Raw genomic sequence first — 23,981 nt, 5'->3', positions numbered from 1 at the left:
CTGTCGATATTCCAATGGCCATGTGACCAATATCTACCTGCAAAGTCTTGATGTTATAGACTTGGAGAGGTCAGAGAACTCTACAAAGAGATTGTACTTTTTGGAGAAAAACCTGTCATATTTGAATTGTGTGTGTGTGTGCACGCACGTGCAGTATCAATCTAATGCCTGAGGACTGCATTCCTTGGACACGATGAAAACACTGGGAAACGTGAGGACCTTGGCCAGCATGAAGGACAGGTTAGGCAGGACGTGGACCACCTTGATAGCCTCCTCACTCAGCTCTTTATCCTGCTGCGATTTCCTGCCACCACAACACACAATCACACAAATACACATTCAGTACACCAACAATTGCAGATCATAATACACATGCAGACGTACACACACAGACATATATGTTGTGAGCTAAATGCTGATAGTAGAACAGTCCTTGTCCTAACTGCATGCCTGATGCTTTATCGAATTGCTGCTTGACACCACTCTGCCTCACAGCTGTGCTTTTATAAGTAGAATATGTCAATATGTCATACGATCGTAGGACGACGTCACGCTGGCATTGTGTCCATAATCGGGCGTAATGCCGCGTCTTCATTGTCGTCTTGGCAATTGCCTAGGGCGCCATTAGGCTGGGGTGGTGTTGTGAATATTATACGATGCTCTTTCCTCTACCTAACTTTTCTTTACCTAACTCCTCGTATGCAGTTTCACATCACTGACATAATGAAAAAGTAATTGGCTTTCTTTATGTTAGGGGTGCAACCTGTCCTGGATGGAAGTGCTGAGGTGCAGTGCTTCTTAACCTTATTTCCTGTGCCCTTGTCACCCTAACGTTTCTTGGTAAAACGCTAGCCTAGAACTGTTTGCGATGTTTGCAGAAATTACAGTTATCTACATGATTCATCTACCAGCCTTCCTGTAAATCGGGGAGGCTATAGCGCCCTGTGCGGGAGGCCATTTGCACCCGTGGTGAAAACCTGACGACGTTGCTCAACTTGGGTCTCTGGAAAGCCACAGATAGGCATCATTTATTTGTGTAATAGCTACGCCCATACAACATGCGTTGCATGATGAACTATACGTAAAAACGTCAGAGGCTTGATATGTTTGTTAGAAGGATGCATTCCAGATCATTAAGTGTGCTGCATACATCCCTAGGTATGTGCAGAAACCGGTTTATAATTTCATGGTACAGTGAAGTAGAACATGACGCAAACAGGCGTGCACAATGCACATGCAACGGCCACGTGAATGGCAACGACGTGCCAGGTGAAATGCTGCCTAGGGCAGCGTTTCCCAACCGCGGCAGGAGGACCTTTTTTGGGCCGCGAAGGAATGCTAGGTGTGTCGTGTAAAAATTCGAATGAAAAAGAAATAAATCCACCCCCTCCCCTCAGAACAATAGATGCGTCGTGGGCTGCTGATGCCTTGAGCCATTGGCTCATTGTCCGTCGCAGACACACATCGACCCTGGCTGTCAAAAGCACATATAACCTGTCATGATGAATGTCCAACAATAAAACACATGTACTAACGTTAAATCAACATAAGTGTTAGATTTCTTATAAAGTGCTTCTAAATCGCTCCAGGGTGTTAGTGTGAACGTAATTCGTGTAGTTTGTGGTGTTTAATTACTCCACGGAGATGGTCTGTTCACTCGCAAGCTGCTGCGACGTCTGACGGGGTAACCGAAAGTCTCGCCCCAAAGCACGCTAACGCCATTTGTTTTCGCGGACCAGCGGTTCTTGTATTTGTTTTTTTGAGGATAAGGTTAGAAATAAGTTTAGGATTAGGCATAGTTTTACTGATGTTACGTCTAGGAATAAGGTTAGGTTTAGACATAGTTCACTGAGGTTACGTCAAGAATCTCAAGGCTCTGTTGTGTTCAACTCCTGTACTGGCCGCTCCGTGTTTGGAGCAGTCCTTTTCATTACAGGTAGATGCTTCCAATGTGGGTGCTGGAGCTGCGCTTTTGCAAGCAGATGAGCAGGGTTTGGACAGAGTGGTGGCTTTCTTTTCGAGAAGGTTTAATACTTATCAACTCAACTATTCAGTTATTGAGAAGGAGGCTTTGGCCCTAATATTAGTTTTGCAACACTTTGATATATATGTGGGTTCTGGTTTAACTCCACTTGTGGTCTACACAGATCACAATCCACTGACATTTTTGAAGTCACTGCAGAATCCAAATCAGAGGTTAATGCGGTGGGCATTATTTTTGCAGCCATATAACATGGATATTCGCCATATTAAAGGTTCTCAAAACGTGGTTGCAGATGCACTGTCACGTGTACATTAGACTTATGTGTTGAACTGTTATGTTATTTAACGTAAATGTCTTGTTTTTCTTCACTATAGACTATCCTGTCTTCGGCTCTCTTAAATTGCTCCTGTGCACAAGGTTGCTGAGGCTGGAGGCAGGATGGTGTGGCAAAGTGGAGTAACAGGTAGTTGTAGTTATGGATGCAGTGTCACTCATCACTCTTAATACTGTTCCTACAGGTGACTGAGGGGGTGAGTGGGTGGTTGTATGGATAGCATACAGTTGCAAATTTGTTTTGGTAAAACCTTAGTTATGGTGAGTTTGAAAATTGATATTTTGGGCTGTAGGGGCTTTGTTACAATAATTGAAAGATAGTGGCTATTTTGCTTTATTAGAAAAGTGTACAGTAAAATGTTGTCACTTTGATTTTGTTGGTTGTTAATTGTTACGGGGCCAGGCTTCCAGCATGGACCCGTATTGTTATTCGCATTATTCCATTTCTTCTTCTTCTTCTGCCGTTTTTGCCAGTTCTGGCTGAACCGTGCATACGCTTTTTATGAAACTCGGCCATATGATAGATGGTCATGAAAAACGATCAAAAAATAAATCTCACAATCTTTCGTCAAAAGGTGGCGCTATAGCACTCAGTTGAAAATGCCAACTTTGAACAGGTACAACTCATGCCCTGTTTTACCTACAGCCATAAAACTTCAATACACACATGCGTCTCCTCATGATGAACAACTTTCACACTCTGACTTTTGACCTCTGACCTTTAGATCTCCCACCATTTCGAATTATATGAAAAACAGTTAAAACCTATCTCCTCCTGGGATTTTTGAGTAATCTGCACGAAACTTTTTACACATGAACTTTGGACCTATACCAAAAAACGTTTGCAAAATATCTTCCATAAGTGAAAAAATGAAGCTTTAATGAGCCAATGAATATTGCAGTTTTATGACAATTATTCATCTGCCCCTAAAACATACATGCAGACTTACCATTCTTTGAAACTTTGCAGAAATGTAAAGGGCCATTCCAAATATCACTGAAACCAATCTTACTCCAATTGGTCAAACGGGGGCGCTATAGCAATTTTTTGAAAATTGAAACTTTAAACAGGCAAAAGTCATGCCTCGTTTGGCCGACAGCCATTAGACCTGCTTACACATGTGCCTTGACTAATGAGGAACACATCTATCACGTTAACCAGTAAGCACCGCCCTTATATTGTCCGCAATCTTGAGCAGTTTGAAAAACACTTAAACCCAGGATTTTTCAGCTATTTGCGTGAAACTGTATCATCTGTGTGATCTCCTTTCACAGGTTCTTGTCTGTTGGTGGCTTCTCGCTTAAATGTGTGCCCCACAACCTGAAGGTCACCAGTTCAAGCCTCACTTGGTGCAGACTTCATCTAAGTTGCATTTCACACAACATGACTATCAATGAATACATCTGCAATTGTTAAAGATAACATGAAATACTTAATTGAGTGTTTTTTACATACTTCATTGTGAAAATAGCTGATCTACAATCTCACAACTTTTCAGATAGCAATGAGAGTATGTTTTTTCAATGTATAACATACTTCATTGTGAAAATAGCCGATGTACAATCTGACAACTTTTAATGGTTTGTGAGCTTGTAGATCGGCTACTTTCACTAGTTTTGGTTCTGAGGAGATGTACAATTTCTTCATTGGTAAATGGTTTGTGAACGAGTGATCTTAGTGTTAGTGAAACAGGGGCTTGGGTCATGACAGAAGGCAAGAGTTTGTGATCCTCAACAGACAATATCAGCCTGGACAAAGCTATAGCACTATAGGTAGTGTTGCAGCTACCTAAGAGTGCCTCACGATCGCAAGGTTGCCGGTTCAAGCCTCACTTGATGCAGACTCATTTAAGTTGAATTGCAAAAAACATGACTCAGTCTATTCCGTTTCCATGGCTCTCTCTCTCTCTTCAATCTATTCCGTTTCTATCTTCAATCTATTCCGTTTCCATGTCTCTCTCTCTGTCTCTTCAATCTATTCCGTTTCTATCTTCAATCTATTCCGTTTCCATGTCTGTCTCTTCAATCTATTCCGTCTCTCTCTCTCTCTCTCTCTCTCTCTCTCTCTCTCTCTCTCTCTCTCTCTCTCTCTCTCTCTCTCTCTCTCTCTCTCTCTCTCTCTCTCTCTCTCTCTCTCTCTCTCTCTCTCTCTCTCTCTCTCTCTCTCTCTCTCTCTCTCTCTCTCTCTCTCTCTCTCTCTCTCTCTGAGGGTTGGCCATAGCTGAGTGGTTAGTGAGCCCGCCTAGGGAGCTAGAGGCTCTGGTTGACCCAGGTACGATTCCAGGCCAGGTCAACAAATGTGTCGATGAAACGAAATTTGTCCCTGAGCAAGACTCTTAACCCCTAATTGCTCACAGGCCCTCATTGGAAACAAGACCGCAAGGACTTTCATGAAATGACCTGTTAAAGGAATTATCATTTCTCTTTCTCTCTCCTGGCCCCGTATTATCGCTGCTTGCAGCTATATTTTTCTTTGTATTTCTTTAGTTAATGTGGTGGAACCACATTCTTATGGAGGGGGGTGTGACGGCCCTGCCCCCTCATGCCTTCACTGATGGCCAGAGTGAGTAGGGCGGAGTGTGGCAGGCCGTTAGCCCAACTGGGTGCAGCTGGGTGAGGTGGTTTGGGAGAGTATATAGAGAGCTCTCCCACAACCCCTCGTTCTCTCTCTCTCCTCCCTCATAGCAGGATCACTGCAACCTGGCCTGTGGGGCCTAACCCTTTTGTTCTCAGTTCCTTTACACACCTTATACAACACTCGCACAGCACATTCCACACATCCATACATTGCATTACATTACTGATTACTGACTTGTTCACACCTCATACTTTTGATTGCTTTTGATTATCCATATTCTTTAATTAAGTCAGAACAATACATATCATTTAAACGTTTGACCTTGTGTGGACTTCCTCTTTTTGCCATGTATAACCCTAGTGCATGACAATACCAGGTGGGCGAGAGTTTTTTTTAGCCAAAGGGAGGCACTAGAGGAAAAGCCATTGCGTGATCAAAAGCAGTAGGGTTCTTCCTCTAGGGAGCATGATGTGCTCAACAATTTTGGGAGGTTGAATACCGGGCAGTGTGGCATGTGAGCAATCCACCCAGGCACCCACTAATGTTTAGATATCTTGTGTGAAACGGCCTAAAGGTGGTGCTAGAGGAAAGGCCATGCAGTCACCAAAGTCTGTTCAGATTATGTTGATTTGGAGCACATTGTTGGACGGATGGACAGGCTGACCTACCGAACAACATAGCCTCCCTCAACCAGGACAGACTTCAATATCTATGATTTGACGATTAGCAGATTATGACATTAATGATATTAAATTATATCTGGGCTAAGCCCTGTCGCTAAAGGGGGTAAAGTAAAAAAAATACATTTTAACATATTCATAAACCTTCACTTGTTTTTTACTTTCACACTGTTGGCACGCAGACAATCTCCTATAAGACAAATAAACTTTTACATTAGTTATAAACTTTTTTTATTTAGTTACAGACAAGTGTACCCAAAATGAAAACAGACGCATCGACAATGACCTCGACTGGTCTGTACATTTTTACTTGCAATGCCTCGTGAGGCCGATTCTACAAATGTCTTCGAAATCCTAACAGTTTTCTGAAAATCGTATGTTTCTATGTCAGTGTTTTTCAAACTTCTTCATGTCAAGGACCCCCAAAATGATATGTATTTGACCGCGGACCCCCATCAAAATATTTTGTTCCAGGGACCCCCAGAAGCAAAGATTTGAGTTAAAAATGTTCGCTTTAAAAATATATGTGTTCAAAGATTTGCAAAAATGTTCACGATTTTTTGAAAATAGCAGATCTACAAGCTCCTAGTGGCACGAAGTGACGCGCTATGAGCTTGTATATTTGCTATCTACCTAAAATGATACAGATGCTTTCCTGGTTTTAATAGGTTAAGACTATTTAAATCAAAAGTTAAAATGTGTAAATTAAGATTAAAATAAACCTCCTCTGTGAGCAGAATGCAACCTCACCTCACTGAAGTGCACGTCTGTCCTGCAGTGGACATGAGACGATTGAAGTTGTCCTCAAGGTCACTGGTGCTGGTGGTTTCCAACTTGGAGATGGTCAGCTCATAAAGGTCAGGGTCCACTCCTTCATGTGTGCATGTAACAACAATGTGCAATTACTGTATCTGTATATGCCAACATGCTGCACAACATGCATGAATCACATGACATCCTCTTTCCTGACTATCTCCAATGTTGCCATTTACTGTGTAAGAAAGAAATGCCTTAAAACTAATATGTTCCTTTCCTTTAAAGTCAAAGTACAATTAAAGTAAATAAGATCTATCCAAGATTGATTATTAAAAAAAAAAAAAAAGTTTTCCGAGTAAATATAATACGATTATAACAGTTGGTAAGCTATACCTTTTAAAGCTCAGTTATTTACAACTTTACAATTCTCAAAACTAGGTATTCTGTAGACTAAGGAATCTTTAGACAACCCATAAAGTTGACAAATGAAATTCCAATTGGTTAAGGCCCCCAATACATTCCTGAAGACCAACGATTACGCATTGCAATCCCACAATGCTAACCTGGTGGAGGGCTGTTACTTCGGCTGCTGTTGCTAGAACTGCTTTCCTCCGTTGGACCAAAGTAATCCAGGTTAATTGCCGGGCAGCCTGTGCTAGCAAGGAAGACAGGAGTGAGGAGAGTCAATATGAAAAATTTCCGTATAAAACCATAGCAACTCCACATAATAATTTAGTCTTTGTTTAGACAGCAGGAAAAATAAGATGGAAAAAAGGTGAAGGGCAAACAAAGGAAAGAAGGTTCTGGAAGGTTTAAATTCCAGTTCATCAAGCGTTCATATGCATAACCAGTGTATCGTCTGTCTCTGGGCATGCGTTTATTTAATTTGAGCTCACCCCTTAATTAATCCCTTAAGAAACCTCTAACAGTGGCTGAATAGATAAAAATATAGAGACACAAATTACTCTAATGGAAACTCATCCTCACGTTGAATTCTGTCCTTGTCTTCTGTGAAGTAGAATTAATCACTTAAACCCTCTAGACTTAGTAAAACAGACCTGAGATGGGTCTGTATTTGGACCACTTTTTTCCCTCTACACCATATCTCTTTGCCAAAAGATCTATAGCCTCACAATACACCACAACGCAAAGGGATTAGGGCCCTGTAGATCTGCTATTTTTGCTTAATGATTCCCCCAGAATATGGATGCTGGGAATAAACAAGTTTAGGCATTTACAGTAGCTGATGCTCTTATCCAGAGTTACTTACAAAGGGCAAGATCAGAGTAAACAGGAATATCTCAGGAATATAATAGGATGAGGGGTCGTTTTTTATATTCATTGATTGAATGCTAGTCAGAAATGTAAACAGCACATGGTACAGTAAGACATTAAGGCTAAAAGGACAACACAAAGTCCTGGGGAATGAATCGTTTCCATTGTGGTCCTATGTATTCAAGTAAATAGAGTGCCATGAAAACAAGTGCCATAAAGTAACTAGCTGGTACTTTACACATCAAGTGTTAGCATGTGTCTAAAAATAATTTACTATCTAAAATACATACTTAGCATATGTGGACAATGGACATGCAAACAGCACACATCTATCTAAACAACAGTGCAATTTCATAGCTTAGGAACCAGGAGGTTGGAGCATTGGCCAGGGTGTTCAGACATCCTGGGCCACATTTTGGGCTAAGTTAAGTCATAAGACCTAAGTGAATGGGAAGACGTGTAGGGCTGGATTATATCCTGCAGGCAGGGGGATGCCACGCCCTTGGTTGTCATGTACTGCTACTGTAGGTCCTCACCATTGTTTTTAATTGGATGCGAGCAGCAACAGGGACCCAGTGGAATGGGCAAAGAATTTTGGGAGGTTGAAGACGTGGCATGTGGTGGCATTCTGGATCAGTCTCCATCAGCCTGCCTGAGATGACTGACACATAAGGAAGGAGCTGGCAGACTCATGGTAGGGGACACCAGATAAAAATGTACATTATCAAACACCACCCGGCCAGCAAAGTCCAAGTTACATTCTAAACAAAATTAAGAAGAACACTTTTTTATGCACTTGAAGGACGATCATATAATTGGGCCTCACTAATGCTCATGATGAAATGGTAAAAAAAAAAAACATAGGAGGGCTGTGGACACCCACCTACCAGTGACATCATTGTTAGGCAGGTTTATTTTTTCAAACAAGATTTCAATGTTATTTTTTTATTAACACGAGAACAATGGCCTCCATTATAGCATGCTAACTGTCCAGGAATAGAAAGCCTGCAGTTTCTATTAGCTTGGATTCCCCATTGATGATGTCACTGGTAGGCGGGTTTCAGTCCACAGCCCTCTGCTGAGACGCAGACAGAGTAGACAAAAATGGTACCATATCATAATGAGCATTGGTGAGGGCTAATGATAGCATAAACTTAGTTGTATGTCAAATAGCAGATCTACAAGCTCACAACATGTTTGCGACCCGTAGTGAGATTGTGGATCTGCTAATTGTCGCCAAATATTATATATGTTTTTGCTGATTTTTCGCCTATGGTATGCCCAGAATAGGGACGCTAGGGGTCATGTGGTTAATGTATGCCTGCATGTACCCACCAACCAACCATTTATGCAAGTGCATGTCTTTATACAATCTTTTAATGCAGTGCCATTACGTGTATATACAGTACTGTATATACTGTATGTCTTAATCACTGCATCACTTTTGGGAACATTCTTGTCCAATCTTAGAGCCATTTGAACTATGATTGCATTAACCTAATCGAAAATTATTCTTTACTCTTAAGCTTTATTTATGCTCCATCGAACAATGCTTTTGACAAGACGCTTTTTATGTGGGAAAATGACTACCAAATAATGTATTTTAAAAAAATACTGTACTACAGATAAAGCTTTAAATGGTTTAGGGACAAAATACATTTCTGATCTTGTACGATATCGTGAACCATCCAGACCTCTCAGGTCATCTGGGAAAGGGATGTTTTCTGTCTCTATAACCAAAATTAAACGTGGGGGAGCAGCATTTAGTTTTTATGCACCACATATCTGGAACACACTCTCAGAAAACTGCAGGTGTGCTGCCACTCTTATTTCTTTTAAAACACAACTAAAGCTCTTTCTGTTTGCCGCTGCCTTTGATTGAGTTATTTTTCTTTTCTCTTCTGCACTGTAGCTGTATCTGTACATTTTTACTTATTTTATGCATCCTAATGTCATTTTATGCCTTGCCTTGCCTACCTGGGGCTGCCATAATTTAGTTAAGGATTTTATTCCCAAATTCTGTTCAAATAATCTAGTATTTCAGTGTTTAACAGGACTGTGTTTTGCAATGCAAACCAGTCTCTTAAGATGACTCAAAATATCGATAGCGATACTGTAAGTACATTATTTTTATACCAGGACTAATTTTGTAAGAGTTACTACCACTGATGCCATTCAAGATGAGCACTTATCTACAAACGGATCAAAACATGTAGATGTTCGAGGGAAAGTTGGTTGATGGGAATAAATGCACCATGCCAAGTAAGAATCCACTGATTGAACACTGACTCATACCAGATGTAAGCATTTTGATTAATTGGTTTTGACTCGATTCAATACAATGGAATGATATCATGTTAGTTTGCAGATCTAGTGCAGTGGATCTAGTGCATCTAGTGCATAATGGTCAGTGTATGACGTTTTTCTCAGGCAGCAGCAAAACTGGTATTAATGTTCCAACTGATCACGTCTTACTAATTTATTAAGTCAAGTTAATTAAGTGAAGCAATTCTCCATTTAACCAAAATGTCTTTCATTCCAGTTCAGTTATTCACCTCAGCAAAACAATGTTTAAAGGTTCTTAAATGTAGTGTGGAACATTTTAGTAATATATCCTCCCACAACAGAGTAAATCCAAATCTGCATTATTAACCAGAGCAAATCTTAAAAGAAAAGGATATTTCAGTTTTGTTGTGTACAGGTCAGCCTTAGTTAAATTCAATGTTTTGGTTTTATGTTGGACAGTTCCTCCTTGTGAAACAATGACCAGTGCAACTGCAAACATAATTATTTTCTTTTTCTTTTATTGCTACAATCACCAGTAGCAGAAGAGCAATCCACTGTTGTGCACCAAACATTTATTTATTTGATTTTGCAGTTCATTGCAAATCAAACCCAGATTCAGATTTTGAAACAACGTGAAGCTGTAGTTCACAGTTGAAAAAGCAACCACAGGTCAAAAGAGAACAAGTCAATTTGCATTTGGAGGTAACAATCTGAGTAATGGGGACAGGAAGTACAGGAAGGCTTTATCATCACCAGTCTATAAGAGAGAGGGTCCAATTAAGTGAACCATTAGTGCATAGTGCTGCCCATGTTTCACTGTGCATTCAGTTCAGCTGTTATGGTATATTACTAAAAGCAAGAATGCAAGAATGAACTGAAACTGACAGAGATAAATAAACAAACACACGCAATTAGCTACGTTCTGCACTTATAATATGCCACCAGTAAATAATCGAAATGTTCCACATTTGAGGCAGTTGTCTTCACAGCTCAGAGTTATTCTGCTTATACCGCAACCACTTGCAAACAATTGAAATTCAAGTAGGTTTTTATACATATTTTGGGGCAATACGCTATAAATTAGTAATTAGTTTGGGACACAAGCTTGTAATACATGTTACTTTACTATTCCTGCAAGTAGTAAAAGCCATAGTTACCAAGATCTACAAGAATACCAACTGAGTCAGTCAGCTGCAAGTCTCCTCTGCTTCCCCTTACTCCCCAAAAAGGTTTAAAGTTGTAATGAAATCCATGTTGTTTTAAAGGATAGTTTGTGGCTAACGTTAGCTTAAATAACTGATAGCTTAATACAATGTGTATATTAAAGTCATACTGTGTAACATTTGTTTTAGCAGTCTGTTTTAGTAGACTATATCCCTTGTAACTCCATTTGTCTATAAGGAAGGAACACTGGGAAAGGAATGCAATGCTGCAGGGTCCTGAGGATATTTTGTATGTGTATGTTTCATCAGAATCAGTATTTACTGTTTAAATACATGTTTAAATGAATGCAGTTAATACTGTAAAATACATAAACAACTGTAAAATAAATACATTTCCCGCACATTTCCTGCGGCCAAATCATTTTGGCGTGAGTGTCGGGGGGCGACATTCGCCAAATAAAAAATGTTTATTAGTGTTTAGAGAAGTTGTCAAAAAACACATTTATGTGGAATGTTTACTGTGAAAAATATACCAGTGAAAAGTTATATCAAAAATAACTATTGTTTAATTGTAAAGGTTACACTTTAAGTTCAAAACGCATTTAGAATGCATCACAACTGCAATTAATAATGGGATCCCTCTGGCCAATCAGAATAGAGTATTCTCTGCGGCCGTGGTATAATACTCATTAACTGTGATCTTGTGAGCTTCTTAGTTTATCTTTAACAAAGGGGCCACAAACTCTGGAGGTCACCGTGTGAGGCTCCAACAAGTAAATAAATTAATACATTTCCTGAAATCCAAACATCACTTTAGGTACAACTTTCTATTGTAACAAAATAAAATCCAAACAATAAATAAATACATATACTGTACAATAACTCAGCATTACACAAATTGCCTATGGCTTGACAGAATATCTGGCACCAACTGCCACCAATACTGAATGACCTCTGACCATTGCTCTACAAGGTGAGAAGTATCTGGTTTAAAAAAAGGAGCAAAAAATGAAAAGTAAGAAAGGTCCTCTCCACAGTGTTTCTGCTTCTCCTTCTGAAAGACAGATGAGGTAGCAGGTATTTGTCTGAGGTCCATGTCTGCTCCAGTGTAGGAGACATGGTAGAAAGTAGCGTCCTCAGCTTTCCAAATGAACCTATGTACATCAGTGCTTCTGACACACTGGCTTCACACTGGGATGAGAATGTTGCAGCAACAATTAAGTCAGGAGGAACCAATATGTGTCTATTTAAGATGTTCTTTGCCTGCGTCTGTGGCCCTATCAACCTACTCTAGGATACCGACCCCCCGGGTGAGATACATGACACAAAATCACTTGCAAAGATGCACCATTATCATATTTTACTGTCAACGTGTGAGTATGCATACTGGTTTTGAGCACTCCCCAATTCTGAGTTTATTATTATTTCTTTTTTTCCCCGGATTCATCAAATAATCAAGAAGCGCATTTTATAGATCAACAACTTGACGTGAAATTTTTTTTAAATTTTATAATTGATTAAATCAATTAGTCTGATTAACCCAAAATATCCGATCTACACTACGTGTTGTGAGCATGTAGATCATTATATTTTCTATGAAAACAATTTTGAATACCCCCAAAATCTTTTTTTTATCGATTAAATCGATTTGTTTGATAAACTCTTGCATCACTAGTTCTGAAAGCTCATACAAAATAAATTCTGTTTACAGAACTTTGGATCCTTTATAATAAAGCAGCAACCAAAACTTTCACAGATACCCCAATAAAACTGGGAACTGATAAATATTGAGATAAATACTGAGATTAAAAAATGTAAGACCAGGAAGACTTTCATCACAGAGAAATAGTTGAATGCGTGAAAAGAAAAGAGGGAAGAAAACAATAGTGTTTCGTCCATCTTAGAGCGAGGTTGGTTATGGGCATTCTTTTGATTTTGGATTCCATGACCGTCTCCATTTCCTCCCAGTGTTGGTTCTTAAAGGAGAAGTTCACCCAAATAATTACTTATTTTCTATCAATTACAAACCCCATGAAGCCTTGAATTCATGGAGTTTTTGTCACATTCCTAAGCCAATAATTTGATGACTCATGGAGTCTCCAGTAGGAGACTCAAAGAGTCTCCATTGAGGCCTGGACTGCCAGCGTAGCGGTCCAGGCACCTAGGCTCAGGGTAGCCTGACAGCGTGTCGCAGGTTTAAGTCCCGATCCTGATGGCCTTTGCTGCATGTCACTCCCCATCTCTCTCTCCCCATTTCCTGTCAGGCTACTGTCCTATCGAATAAAGGCATAAAAAGAAAAAAAAGAAAAAGAGTCTCCATTGAGTCTCCAATCGGAGACTCCGCCAGTCATCAAAATATTGGCTTAGGAATGCGACAAAAACTAAAAGATCTCCTGAATTCCATGTTCATGGGGTGTGTAATTGATAGAACATATCAATTTGGGTGAACTACTCCTTTAAGCCCAGTCCAGACTAAAGATTCACAACGCAACCACTTACAACAGAATCTTAAAACTTGGGTTTGCAACTTCACAGTCCAGGGGCAGTGGCTCAGGGGTAGAGTGGCCGGGTAGAGTGAACTGGAAAACCGCAAGGTTCCCAGTTCGATCCCGGGCTGGGGCGCTCCCCTAGAGTTAGTGTCGAAGTGTCCTTGAGCAAGACGCTGAACCCCTAATTGCTCCCGATGAGCAGGTTGGTGCCTTGCATGGTTTCCTCCGCCATCGGTGTATGAATGTGTGTGTGAATGGGTTAATGGCACAATCAATGTAAAGCGCTTCGGCTAGAAGCGCTATATAAATGCACCATTTACCATTTACAGCAGGGGTATTCAACTAGATTAGGCAGGGGGCCACAACTGTAAAATAATTTGGAGTCGGGGGCCACACAGCGCAAATGCACGCGCGCGCAGCGCGCGTGCATGTGCGCACACAATTTTCCCGAAATTTTTCGGATCTAATTCGGGTCTAATTCGGTCTAATTCGGGTCTAATTCGGTTCTATTTGACCAATATAAATCAACCTTTTTTCGGGTCTAATTCGGTCTGATTCGGTTCTATTTAAGGTTCTAAGTTAAGTTCCAATGAAAGATGGCCTTTCAAGAACTAATGAAGGATAAATAATTTGTACTGTTTTAACTTTGATAACATAAATCAAAGTTAAAATAAATAATAATTATGAAAATTAAAAAAAATAAAAAATAAAAAAAACTTTTTTTTTTTTTTTTTTTTTTGGAATATGGCCAGGGGCCACAAGGAAGCTCCTCGCGGGCCGCACGTGGCCCGCGGGCCGCCAGTTGAATATCTATGATTTACAGTCTACACCCAGGCACAGAGATGCGACCGATTGCCATTTCCACAGAAATAATTAGCCTAGGTTGTCAGATCAGGGCTAGGCTGCACCAGCCCTCCTGTTTTTGTACCTAGAGGGGCGGGTTTAACATCTCCGGCGAGAGAATGCGTGTGATCCCATTGGTTCACCGATCTGTCCGTCAGCCCACGCCCCGTCAACACAACATTACAAGCGACGCCCACTGCACTCTGGTTGGTTGGGGAAATGAAACACTTCCTATATCGGGTACACCGACGCGCTGGTCCAGGCTTTTATTTTTTAGCAAAACTAAAAACTAAAAGCCTGGAGATCGAGGCTAGGTCAGGGCTGACAGACAGTGAAAGCAGTTTACTGTTTCCATAGCACTTCAACCTGTTATATTTATTCTATATAGAATATACTGTATGCTCGACATCTTGTATAAAAATATGAAATAGCTCTCCTTTCCTTTCTCCTATTCGCTCGCTCTATTTTTCTCCCTCTCGTCAGGTACACGCTGTAAAAAAAAAAAAAGACTTGTGATACTGCAGCCCTGTTTCTCCGCGATATGACGTGTGGTATTCTTTTTGGTGACTTTGTTGGAGTAGCTCTTTAAACTGGTGTTATATAAACATAGTAATTCTGCCATAAAGTTGATTAGCAGGTCTTCTTTCTCCTCCGTCCAAACTTCTGCCATTGTTTGCTTTACTACATCTGTGCACGTGGGTGTTGCCAGAGACAGCTGTACACGCTCAAATTGGTTAAACGGTTGATAGCTTCTGAAATGTTTTGCTTGCGATTGAACAAGTGGAATCACTTGCGGCTATAGTTATGCTTCATTTACCACAGACGCGATGATATGACATACGCCGACCTGCAACGGGTTAATTCAGACCGCTGCAACGGTCTCTGCAATGTTCTGCAACAGTTTTGTCGCATTGCAAATCTTTGGTCTGGACTGGGCTTTAGTGGCGTTTGCACTAATTAAACTATTTTAATTATAGACTTAGTTAGGATACTTTTTCATTATAAGCACTTTTTCCAAAGTACTAGGCCAATACATGTGTGCCTTTAAACCTCAAGGTGGATCAATTCAAAAATAAATTCAATGCTGTGGTTTTGTTTCTTGCCTACACTGACTCACTAAGTGGGCTAAAAGGTACAAAGACAGAAGCAGAGACAGAAATAGAGACAATTCCAGAGTCAAAGGGGGGTTAAAGAGGAGCCCAGAGGAGAAGAGTCCCGAGCAGGCACCATCAAGTAGAGGAAACCAGCTTGGTGGTTTGAAACAGAGTCTATTTCCACCCCCAGAAGAGAGGGGATCGGCGGGGGGACATACCGTCCTGAGAACTGCTAAGGCCATGGCTGCTCAAGTTCAGCTGGCTGGAAGACAGCACCTGAGGTGGAATAAAAAAAGTGAATTTGAGTGTTTGAAGTTAAAACCCTGGTAAACATGAAGACAAATACATTTAATTCATTTTACACTGATATTTCAGATCAGCGTCAATATCATATCGACTCAGAAGAAACGTGGCACATTTAGTTTAAGTTAACTCCACGCAAACATTTGGAGTATCTGTAGCTTTGGGGTCAACACACCATAAGGGTCTTAATAACATTCTTAATAATGGGTTTGATTCTGGGCAATGAGCTGAGTCACAACAAGTCTATTCTATAATTAGAATAGACTTTTGTTTTACTGAATACTGAGTGGTTTACCCTGAATTAATCTAACCTGTCTCTTGCTGTCTTCATCCTTCATCCCCAGGAAGAATAGTCTTCACTGTGGTGAGGACTAATGGGGATCCGTAATAAACTAAACTAAACTAAAAGCTTTTCTCTTCCTAACACTGTGGGACACCTTCTCCATCTTCTACTCCTTCATCATACAATATGTGCCTGGATAAAGTGTCAGCCAAGAATTCTAGCAAACTATCAGAAACAACTGTGTTAGATTTCTCCCTGTTTATCATGGCAAGTTCCAACAAAATGGCTTGTGGTGATATTTCAGCCTGCCTTGCCACTGTGCAGATAAGCCAAAGACATAGCTTCAGGTTGCGTTTGATTGGTCAGCTGCCTTATCAGAACAAGCTTATCAGCCTTTTATTTCTCCTTTTACCCAGGTCAAATAAAGACTGGGAGACTGGAAAGCATCGATCAAATTACCTGAGTTGATCCTGTTGAAATGCCTCGTCGGGCCGGGGACCCCAGGGGCTCTTCTGTGTGCAGTGACTCAGCAGCTGTTACAGCCTCTTTGGTTGGCTCTAGCATTCCCTGATAAGAGATACAGAGAGTTTAGTTTTGCTTGGCTCAATGGTTCTCATTTGCAGTCCTGGGGAATACATCAGTTTTCCATTTTGATTTGGTACTGTAGCTAAACTGCATTCATTTGGTGCCAGATCTCAATTAGTCCCAGATTAGACGGCTCGAATAAAAACCAGCAGTGCTGTGGGTGCCTAGAACTGAGAGTTGAGAACCACTGAAAAAAGAATGTGTTATGATAAAGCTGAAATCTGGAACTTATTTTAATAAATAATGTTTTATTTTAACCAATGAAGACTATGTTACTATAATATAACTAAGGGAGGTGGCCGCCCTACTCTTCCACTGAGAAATGTAGACCCTGGTGTCGAGTAGTACACCTACTGGTTGACAAGTAGTAATGCCTAAAGATCATGAGTGCAATATCACCCCTGCTTGACAAGCAGGGGTTCGCTCTTGCTCTTGGAAGAGTGCTTGAAGTTGGGTCTCCCACACGGAAGACCCACATTCAAATCCAAGGCAGGACATTAAACTTTAATGTGTTGTCATAAGCATACAAAAACACATCTGTGAATACGCAGGGTTTGTTATAAGGGCTTCATATAGTAGTGTGCTCAAAAACAGTTCAACACACATCCCCCTATCTTGGTGCAGATCGAAATATAGTTCACACTCACAGTTTTGATCCTACACATAGGAACAGATGTCAGATCTTTTTCTGGTTAAAAAGGTTCAGGTTTAACCTGAATAAGATCTGTGTAGGATCGGAACATTGTTTAATAAAGTTTGGAGCAATATAGACGGGAGTTGCAACCCCTTTCTTCATAGTAGTGTGCACACAAAGCTGATCAGATATAACCACATAACTGCAATGTCACTGGTTTCATACAGCTGGAGACCTGATTCACCTCAAGAGTGCTGAAGCTGCCTGTGCAGCAGAATGATTCATCAAGTGCTGGGCATATAGTTAAATTTAGTCTACATTTCTATAAGATTGCTTACTCACCAGGTTAGATGCAAAGGCAGGCACAATCAGCGGCTGCTTTTTCTCACCAGCAAATACCTGTCAAAAGACAGAGGAGAACTCCATCAAAGCAACTTCTTAAAAAACAATAACGTCATTTAGCAATTTCTTACATTAATATTATTTTATTTTATGTATTATCCTCAAATGAGTCATTCTGCCAATTCCCCTTGAACAGTGCTACATGATCCCTGTTGCTGCTAACCCTCATTGTTGGCCTGGGGAGGGTGTACACTGTAAACAACCACAGAGCCGCTTATTTTCGCCTGACAGTGAGGTGTTTCCCCGGGAGACTGTAACGCATGCAAAGGTACTTGCTAATGTCTCTCAATTCCACTCTTTACTCAACTGGTCTGGCACCCAGACCAACCTGTAGGAGTCGCTAGTGCAGCTACAAAGAACACAATCCCCAGTTTCTGCTATGGTAGGCAAGACATTTACCCCTATGCCACTGGGATGCCCCAATCATTTTGTTGGGGGTTTTATTTCTGTATTATAGTAATTGGCAGATGGGAATATCCCTTTACAATGCTAAGGACATTTTTGATGACAAAAAACAAAAACGTATATTCTTCTCAACTGGGGTAGATGTACTAATATCAGGTTTGAAAGGCAGTCTACTGTAATAAGCAGTTTATACTGTATGTTGCACCAAACTCACAATGTTCCTGGTTTCAACGCCCAGGCACCTGAGTAGAGTCCTGTTACTATGGGAACCACCCCACTGGAACTTGAGGGCCAGAGCACTATGGACGTCCTGATGTTGACACACGCCCCATTGTACCCTGGGAAATGAAGGAATTGGGAGAGTATTTCAAAAAACAAATGGTTAATAAACAAGTAGAGAGAACGAGACAACCAGGTGCTCACCGGAGATGCAAAAGTCAACAAAGTTTAAAAAAATAGTAAAAGGAGGCCTGGGCCATAGCGTGACGGTCTAGGCACCCTAGGCTGCAATGCCAGCCTGACAGCGTGTCGCGGGTTTGACTCCCGTTCCCGATTACCTTTGCTGCGTGTCACCCCCCCCATCTCTTTCCCCATTTCCTGTCAGCCTATTTTCCCTATCCAAAATAAAGGCAAAAAAAATCTTTAAAAGAAATAAATAATAATAAGCCTACTCTGTCTGGAGTTTGCATGTTCTCCCCGTGTCTCCTAGGGTAGTTAATACCCTCACAAAAACATGTAGTAATCCTGGTCGCTATACCGCCTCCCCCATGACAGCCGAGGCGCCTGATGGAGGGGAAGGGAACTGGTTGGAATAACGTGTTCCTTCCACGCGCTACGTCCTACCAGGGAAACTCCCCCCTGTCAGGTGACAAGAAGGTCAGTTGGCTCTCATGCATTGAAGGAAGCATGAGCTCGGCCCTGGCCTCCCTAGGCAGTGGGGGACTGGTGTAGCGCTGGTGTAGGGCTGGTGTAGCGCCCAGGATCACTTAGGAAATTGGCACCGGGTGAGAAAAAAAAATCGTGGGATAAAAATGTAGTTAAAAAAATATATATATATATAGTAAAAGGTGCTCCTGCTCCTGGATCAGATCAGACGGGATAAGACATCAGATACAAAATGGGAGATCCTGGCACTCAGAGTTAAAAGAGGGAGCAGCCTTTATTAAACGAACATGTTTCGACCACAAGCGGTCTTCATGAGCCCTGATGAAGTGTTTAAAGTTAAACTTCTCAAGGAAAATGTTTAACTTGGCTAACAATAGAGTGCCCTTTACAAATGGGTACCCAGGCATAGTTGTGGCTGCACTGCATAGATTTTGAATGTCAAATTCGCACAGATTTAAAGTAATACTCACTGACTTCTGCTGTGTGTGTCCCCTGACCTGCTCTGCTCCTCATCTTCAGGCTGGCTGTCATGGGTCTGAAGCAGAATGCTGAGGCTGGGAACATCCTCCTCACCCCCACCCTCCTCTCCAACCAGGCCCAGTGCTTCTGGGAAACTGGCCTGTAGAAGTTTCTGTACACGACTGGACAGAGAGCCCTTGGTAGAGATCAGACAAGAGCAGCAGTAGTAAATATATATACATATATATATATATATATATATATATATATATATATATATATATATATATATATATATATATATATATATATATATATATATATATATATATATATATATATATATATATATATATTCCACATGGAACATTGAAAGATAAAGATACACAAAGCTTAGGCAATGCATCGAAATGATTACCAGTGGTGGCTCTCAACAATGCAGAACATTGAACAATTCAAAGGTTTGGATAGTAGTGTAGTACATTAGTAGTAGCAGACAGTAGTCATAGTTAGCATGATCATGCATCATACCGATGCATGATGTATCGGTATTACTGAAAAACAGATTGCATCATGCCCAGAGACATTTCCCAGACAAACTTCTCCCACCTGCGAGCTATTCCTCCTGGAGGAGTCACCTCCTCCCCGTCCGTCATGCTCCACCTCAGTGGTCCCCTCAGACAGCCCGGGGCTGCCATCCTCCTGAAACTGTGCCCACGTCTTCCCCTCCGTCTGAGCCCTCGTGTCTCTGAACTCTGCCCAGCCTGCCTCTCCATCGCCTTCTGTGGGTGCAGAGCAGAAGTCTGCAAAGCTGTCGCTTGGCGGGATGTTTGCCTGAATCTGTTTCCCTGCGCTACCTATTTCCCCACACTCCTGGTCCCTGCAACCGCCAGAAGAGCCCTCTTTGTCAGTTAAGACTGCCTCCGCATCTGCCCCAGTCTCTGATTGGTTGGGGTTGGTAGGGGTCTCCTGTACCATGGATTCTGATTGGTCCAAATGAGAAAGACCCTTCACTGCCTCTGACTGGCCGGGTTTTGATGATCCGTGGCTGGAAAAGGAGTCACTGCGTCTAATGTTTCTTGCATCCTCATCTTCATCTTCATCTTCTTCTCCATCAGTCTCCTGGGCGAGTGCCTCACTCACCTGATGAACACAAGCGGGGGACGAGAAGCCTGGGTGAAAGTCTTCGGGAAGACCCTCTGGTGACACAACATCACAAAACGAGGCAAAGTCTTCACTGACAGACTCACACAGGCTGGCTGTGGGAGGAAGGGTTGAGACACTGTCCTCTTCCTCTGTCCTCTCATCCCCTGACTCTGTCTCCGCCTCTGCCTCCTCCCCCTGTGGATGACTTACAGTTAGGCTGGGCCTCCTCTCTCTGTTACTATCTCCTGGTTCACCGAGCTCCTCCTCTTCAGTGGGCGGGGTGCTAACGGCAGTGGCGTCCTGAGGCTGGTGATCCTGAGATGATTGAACGGGTATGATATCCCTTTGCTCACAGTGCTTGGCCTTAGTGCAATCTTCTTCTCCCCTTCCTTCTTCTGTAGCGGCACAAAGGGACCCAGGGTCCTTTACGACCTCCTGTCCTGCACCCCTTGGCAATTCACCACCCAAGTCCTCATTGAGGTCGTTTGTCCCTCCTGCCCTGCTGTCCCAGGGCTCTGCGCCCCCTGCAGGAGAGAAGCCACAGCACCAGGGGTTCACCGCTTGCTCAGCAAAAGCAGTGAAGTCAGCGAAACCCGGATCTCCCTCCCCCGGGGAGCAGCCGTCTGGGACAGAAGCTGTATCGCTCCCACCGGTTGAGTCGTCAGATGAGCCGTCCCTCTCGGGATACCCGTTAGCGAGGCCGGGTGGAGGCTCTGCATCACAGTGCTGCACTCCAGTCCCCATCGGACCCCTGCCAATCGCCGAGACCACCGTGGATGCAGGTTGCGATTGTTCGACTGGGTGATTAAAGCTAGCGTTGGGCGGATGGGTAGCTGGGCTTGTGGTCGATGGACGAGGTTGGCTGAGGCTGGAGGGAGAATTGGGTGAATCGACGAAGCAGGAAACCCCCAGAGAGAACCCCCCAAAGTCCCCAAACTCGTCCTCCTCTGCCCCAACCTCCTCATCGTCGTCATTCAGCGGAGGGGGAGAGGTGGAGTGCAGGGGCATGACATCAGGCTCCATGGGCGGTCCTCGCAGGGCACTGAGGCCTCACGCACCTGGCAGAGGAAAATGACAGTCAGAGAGACACAATCTGAATGGTACACAGTAACTTCCCATAACAGCTGCTATGGAATGCAGACCAATGTTCATGAATGGAATGAAAGGAAGTGAAGATTCCGAGATTCCGAGATATATACATATACATACACATACATACATACATACATACATACATACATACATACATACATACATACATACATACATACATACATACATACATACATACATACATACATACATACATACATACATACATACATACACACATACATACATACATACATACATACACACACACACACACACACACACACACACACACACACACACACACACACACACACACACACACACACACACACACATGTACATACATGTACATATATACATGGACAGAGAGAGAGAGAGAGAGAGAGAGAGAGAGAGAGAGAGAGAGAGAGAGAGAGAAGTTAGCACTGTACTGGATAGTGAGGCACACTGGAATGGAAAAAGTGCCCAGTGCTGCCCTACACCCCAGTAAACCGATCTGAAACCTTATCCGCCCGCATTGTGCAGTTCAGGTAGAGAACACAGCAAAGTCCAAGCCATTTAAGAAGACACTGGAATAACAACACCAACCAGTGGCAAATGACGCATTAGATGCTGTCAATCCGCATGTGAAGATATGATTATTCATCCATTATTACACAATAAACTAACGCTGCATATTTCATGATTGGTGATTAATCGGCAAGACTGTCAAACACAGTGAGACACAGGTGACATGATGCTGGAACGCACAATCTTAAGTTCAGCCTGTGATGTAAAGTAACTACATTTACTCAAGTACTGTACTTATTAGTACAATGTTGAGGTATTTTTACTTTACTGGAGTATTTCCAATTTTCTGAAATTTTACTTCTAAACCAATACTTTTGTACTTTTACTCAAGTCCGTTTTGAAGGTCGGACTTATACTTGTAACAGAGTATTGCAGTATTGACACTTTTACTTTAAAAGTGAGTACTTTTTCCACCACTGGTTTAGACTCTACGCCAGCCGATAGTAAACAAGTAACAACACACGTCAACAATGGCAAAGTGACATTCAACGTAGCTGCCTTTCCTACGAGTAGTTCAAGTTGATTGATGATCAATAACATTACACGTTAAAGACAACACAACGTTATCTTGCGTTCAGAAGCACTGGGGATAACGTTAGCTAACGGTGTTAGCTAACTACAGCTATAGCTAGCTTAAATAGCAGCACAGCACACATTATAGGCGATTATTCTTCAAGGGAAAAAGGTCATTTAAAAATGGCTGGCAAATTTTTTGAAGTTTAATACTGACACACATTGAGCAGAGTGTTGTCACCTCTAGTCACCACCACCGCTGCTGCAGTAGCTTGCTTTCCATCGCCTCACCTCATCCTCCAGCTGGCGGAGCGCTACACAGACACACAGCAACACGTCACTAGGTTACAGCTTACTTACATCCCATAGGCCGGACGGACGGACACTCCACACTGCGATTGTTGTCGAGCAAGCGCTCTGTTCGTGTGCGTGTGCGTGTGTGTGTGTGTGCGCGCGCGCGCGTGTGCGTGCATGGGTGCGCGCGCGTGTGTGTGTGTGTGTGTGTGCGCGCGTGCGTGTGTCTGTGTGGTGATGGTGGAAGAAGTACTCAAATGTTTCACTTAAGTACTGTAAAAGTATCAATACCCTATTGTAGAAATAGTCTGTTACAAGTACATGTTTGTTCGGCATTAAGCATTTACTTGAGTAAAACTACAGAAGTATTGGTATCAAAATGTACTTTAAAAAGTAGAAGTGCTGTCGCATTTCACAAGTTTTCCAATGCATAAAAAACGTTTGAAAATAGCGTATCTACAAGCTCCCAATGCTTGCATCGCGACGCATTGAGCTTGTAGATCTGCTTTTTATCAAATAGGCTGAAGTGTTTTGTAATAATAATCAAATCTACATTTAAGTTTTCAAGTAATTGTAGTGGAGTAAAAGTATAATATTTGCGTCCTGAAATGTAGTGTTGAAGTAAAAGTACTGAAAATTGGAAATACTCAAGTACAGTAAATACCTCAAAATTGTACTGAAGTACAGTACTTGAGTGTGTGTTTAGATTGGTCCCCTGATGGAAGGTCAGATGAGGCCAGCTGTGGATGTACAGTAGTAGGTGGCTCACTAGAGAAAAGAGGGCTCTGGTGTTGTCATTTGCAGTACTGATAATGTTAGGATGGCGAGAGGGTTTACTTGTACTGAAAGTTGTTAATCAACTACAACAAATTATTCATAAAGTAGTTTACAATCTTGTTCATGATCCATTACCTATTTATGCATAG

At 41.9% G+C, this 23,981-nt stretch overlaps 1 protein-coding gene across 1 annotated transcript; it reads right to left on the bottom strand.

Moving 5' to 3' along the window:
- Positions 1-156: 156 nt before the first annotated feature.
- On the bottom strand, positions 157-23,104 carry LOC311058605 (uncharacterized protein; the record flags this gene model as incomplete). The annotated part of the gene is made up of 10 exons (XM_084076068.1): positions 23,003-23,104; positions 20,047-21,641; positions 19,449-19,633; positions 18,308-18,431; positions 17,629-17,685; positions 16,527-16,634; positions 15,505-15,512; positions 6,895-6,986; positions 6,326-6,446; positions 157-304 (listed from the first exon to the last, which is right to left on the bottom strand). Exons 2-10 carry the CDS (start codon positions 21,604-21,606, stop codon positions 157-159), a joined length of 2,403 nt encoding a protein of 800 aa, XP_083932194.1. The 5' UTR covers positions 21,607-21,641; positions 23,003-23,104.
- Positions 23,105-23,981: the final 877 nt, after the last annotated feature.

The sequence above is a fragment of the Gymnoscopelus microlampas genome (assembly GCF_963454915.1).
Source record: "Gymnoscopelus microlampas genome assembly, chromosome: 13".
Classification (NCBI taxonomy): Eukaryota; Metazoa; Chordata; class Actinopteri; order Myctophiformes; family Myctophidae; genus Gymnoscopelus; species Gymnoscopelus microlampas.
Note: the sequence above shows the minus strand (reverse complement) of the source record. Positions and strands in the feature narration are given on the sequence as shown.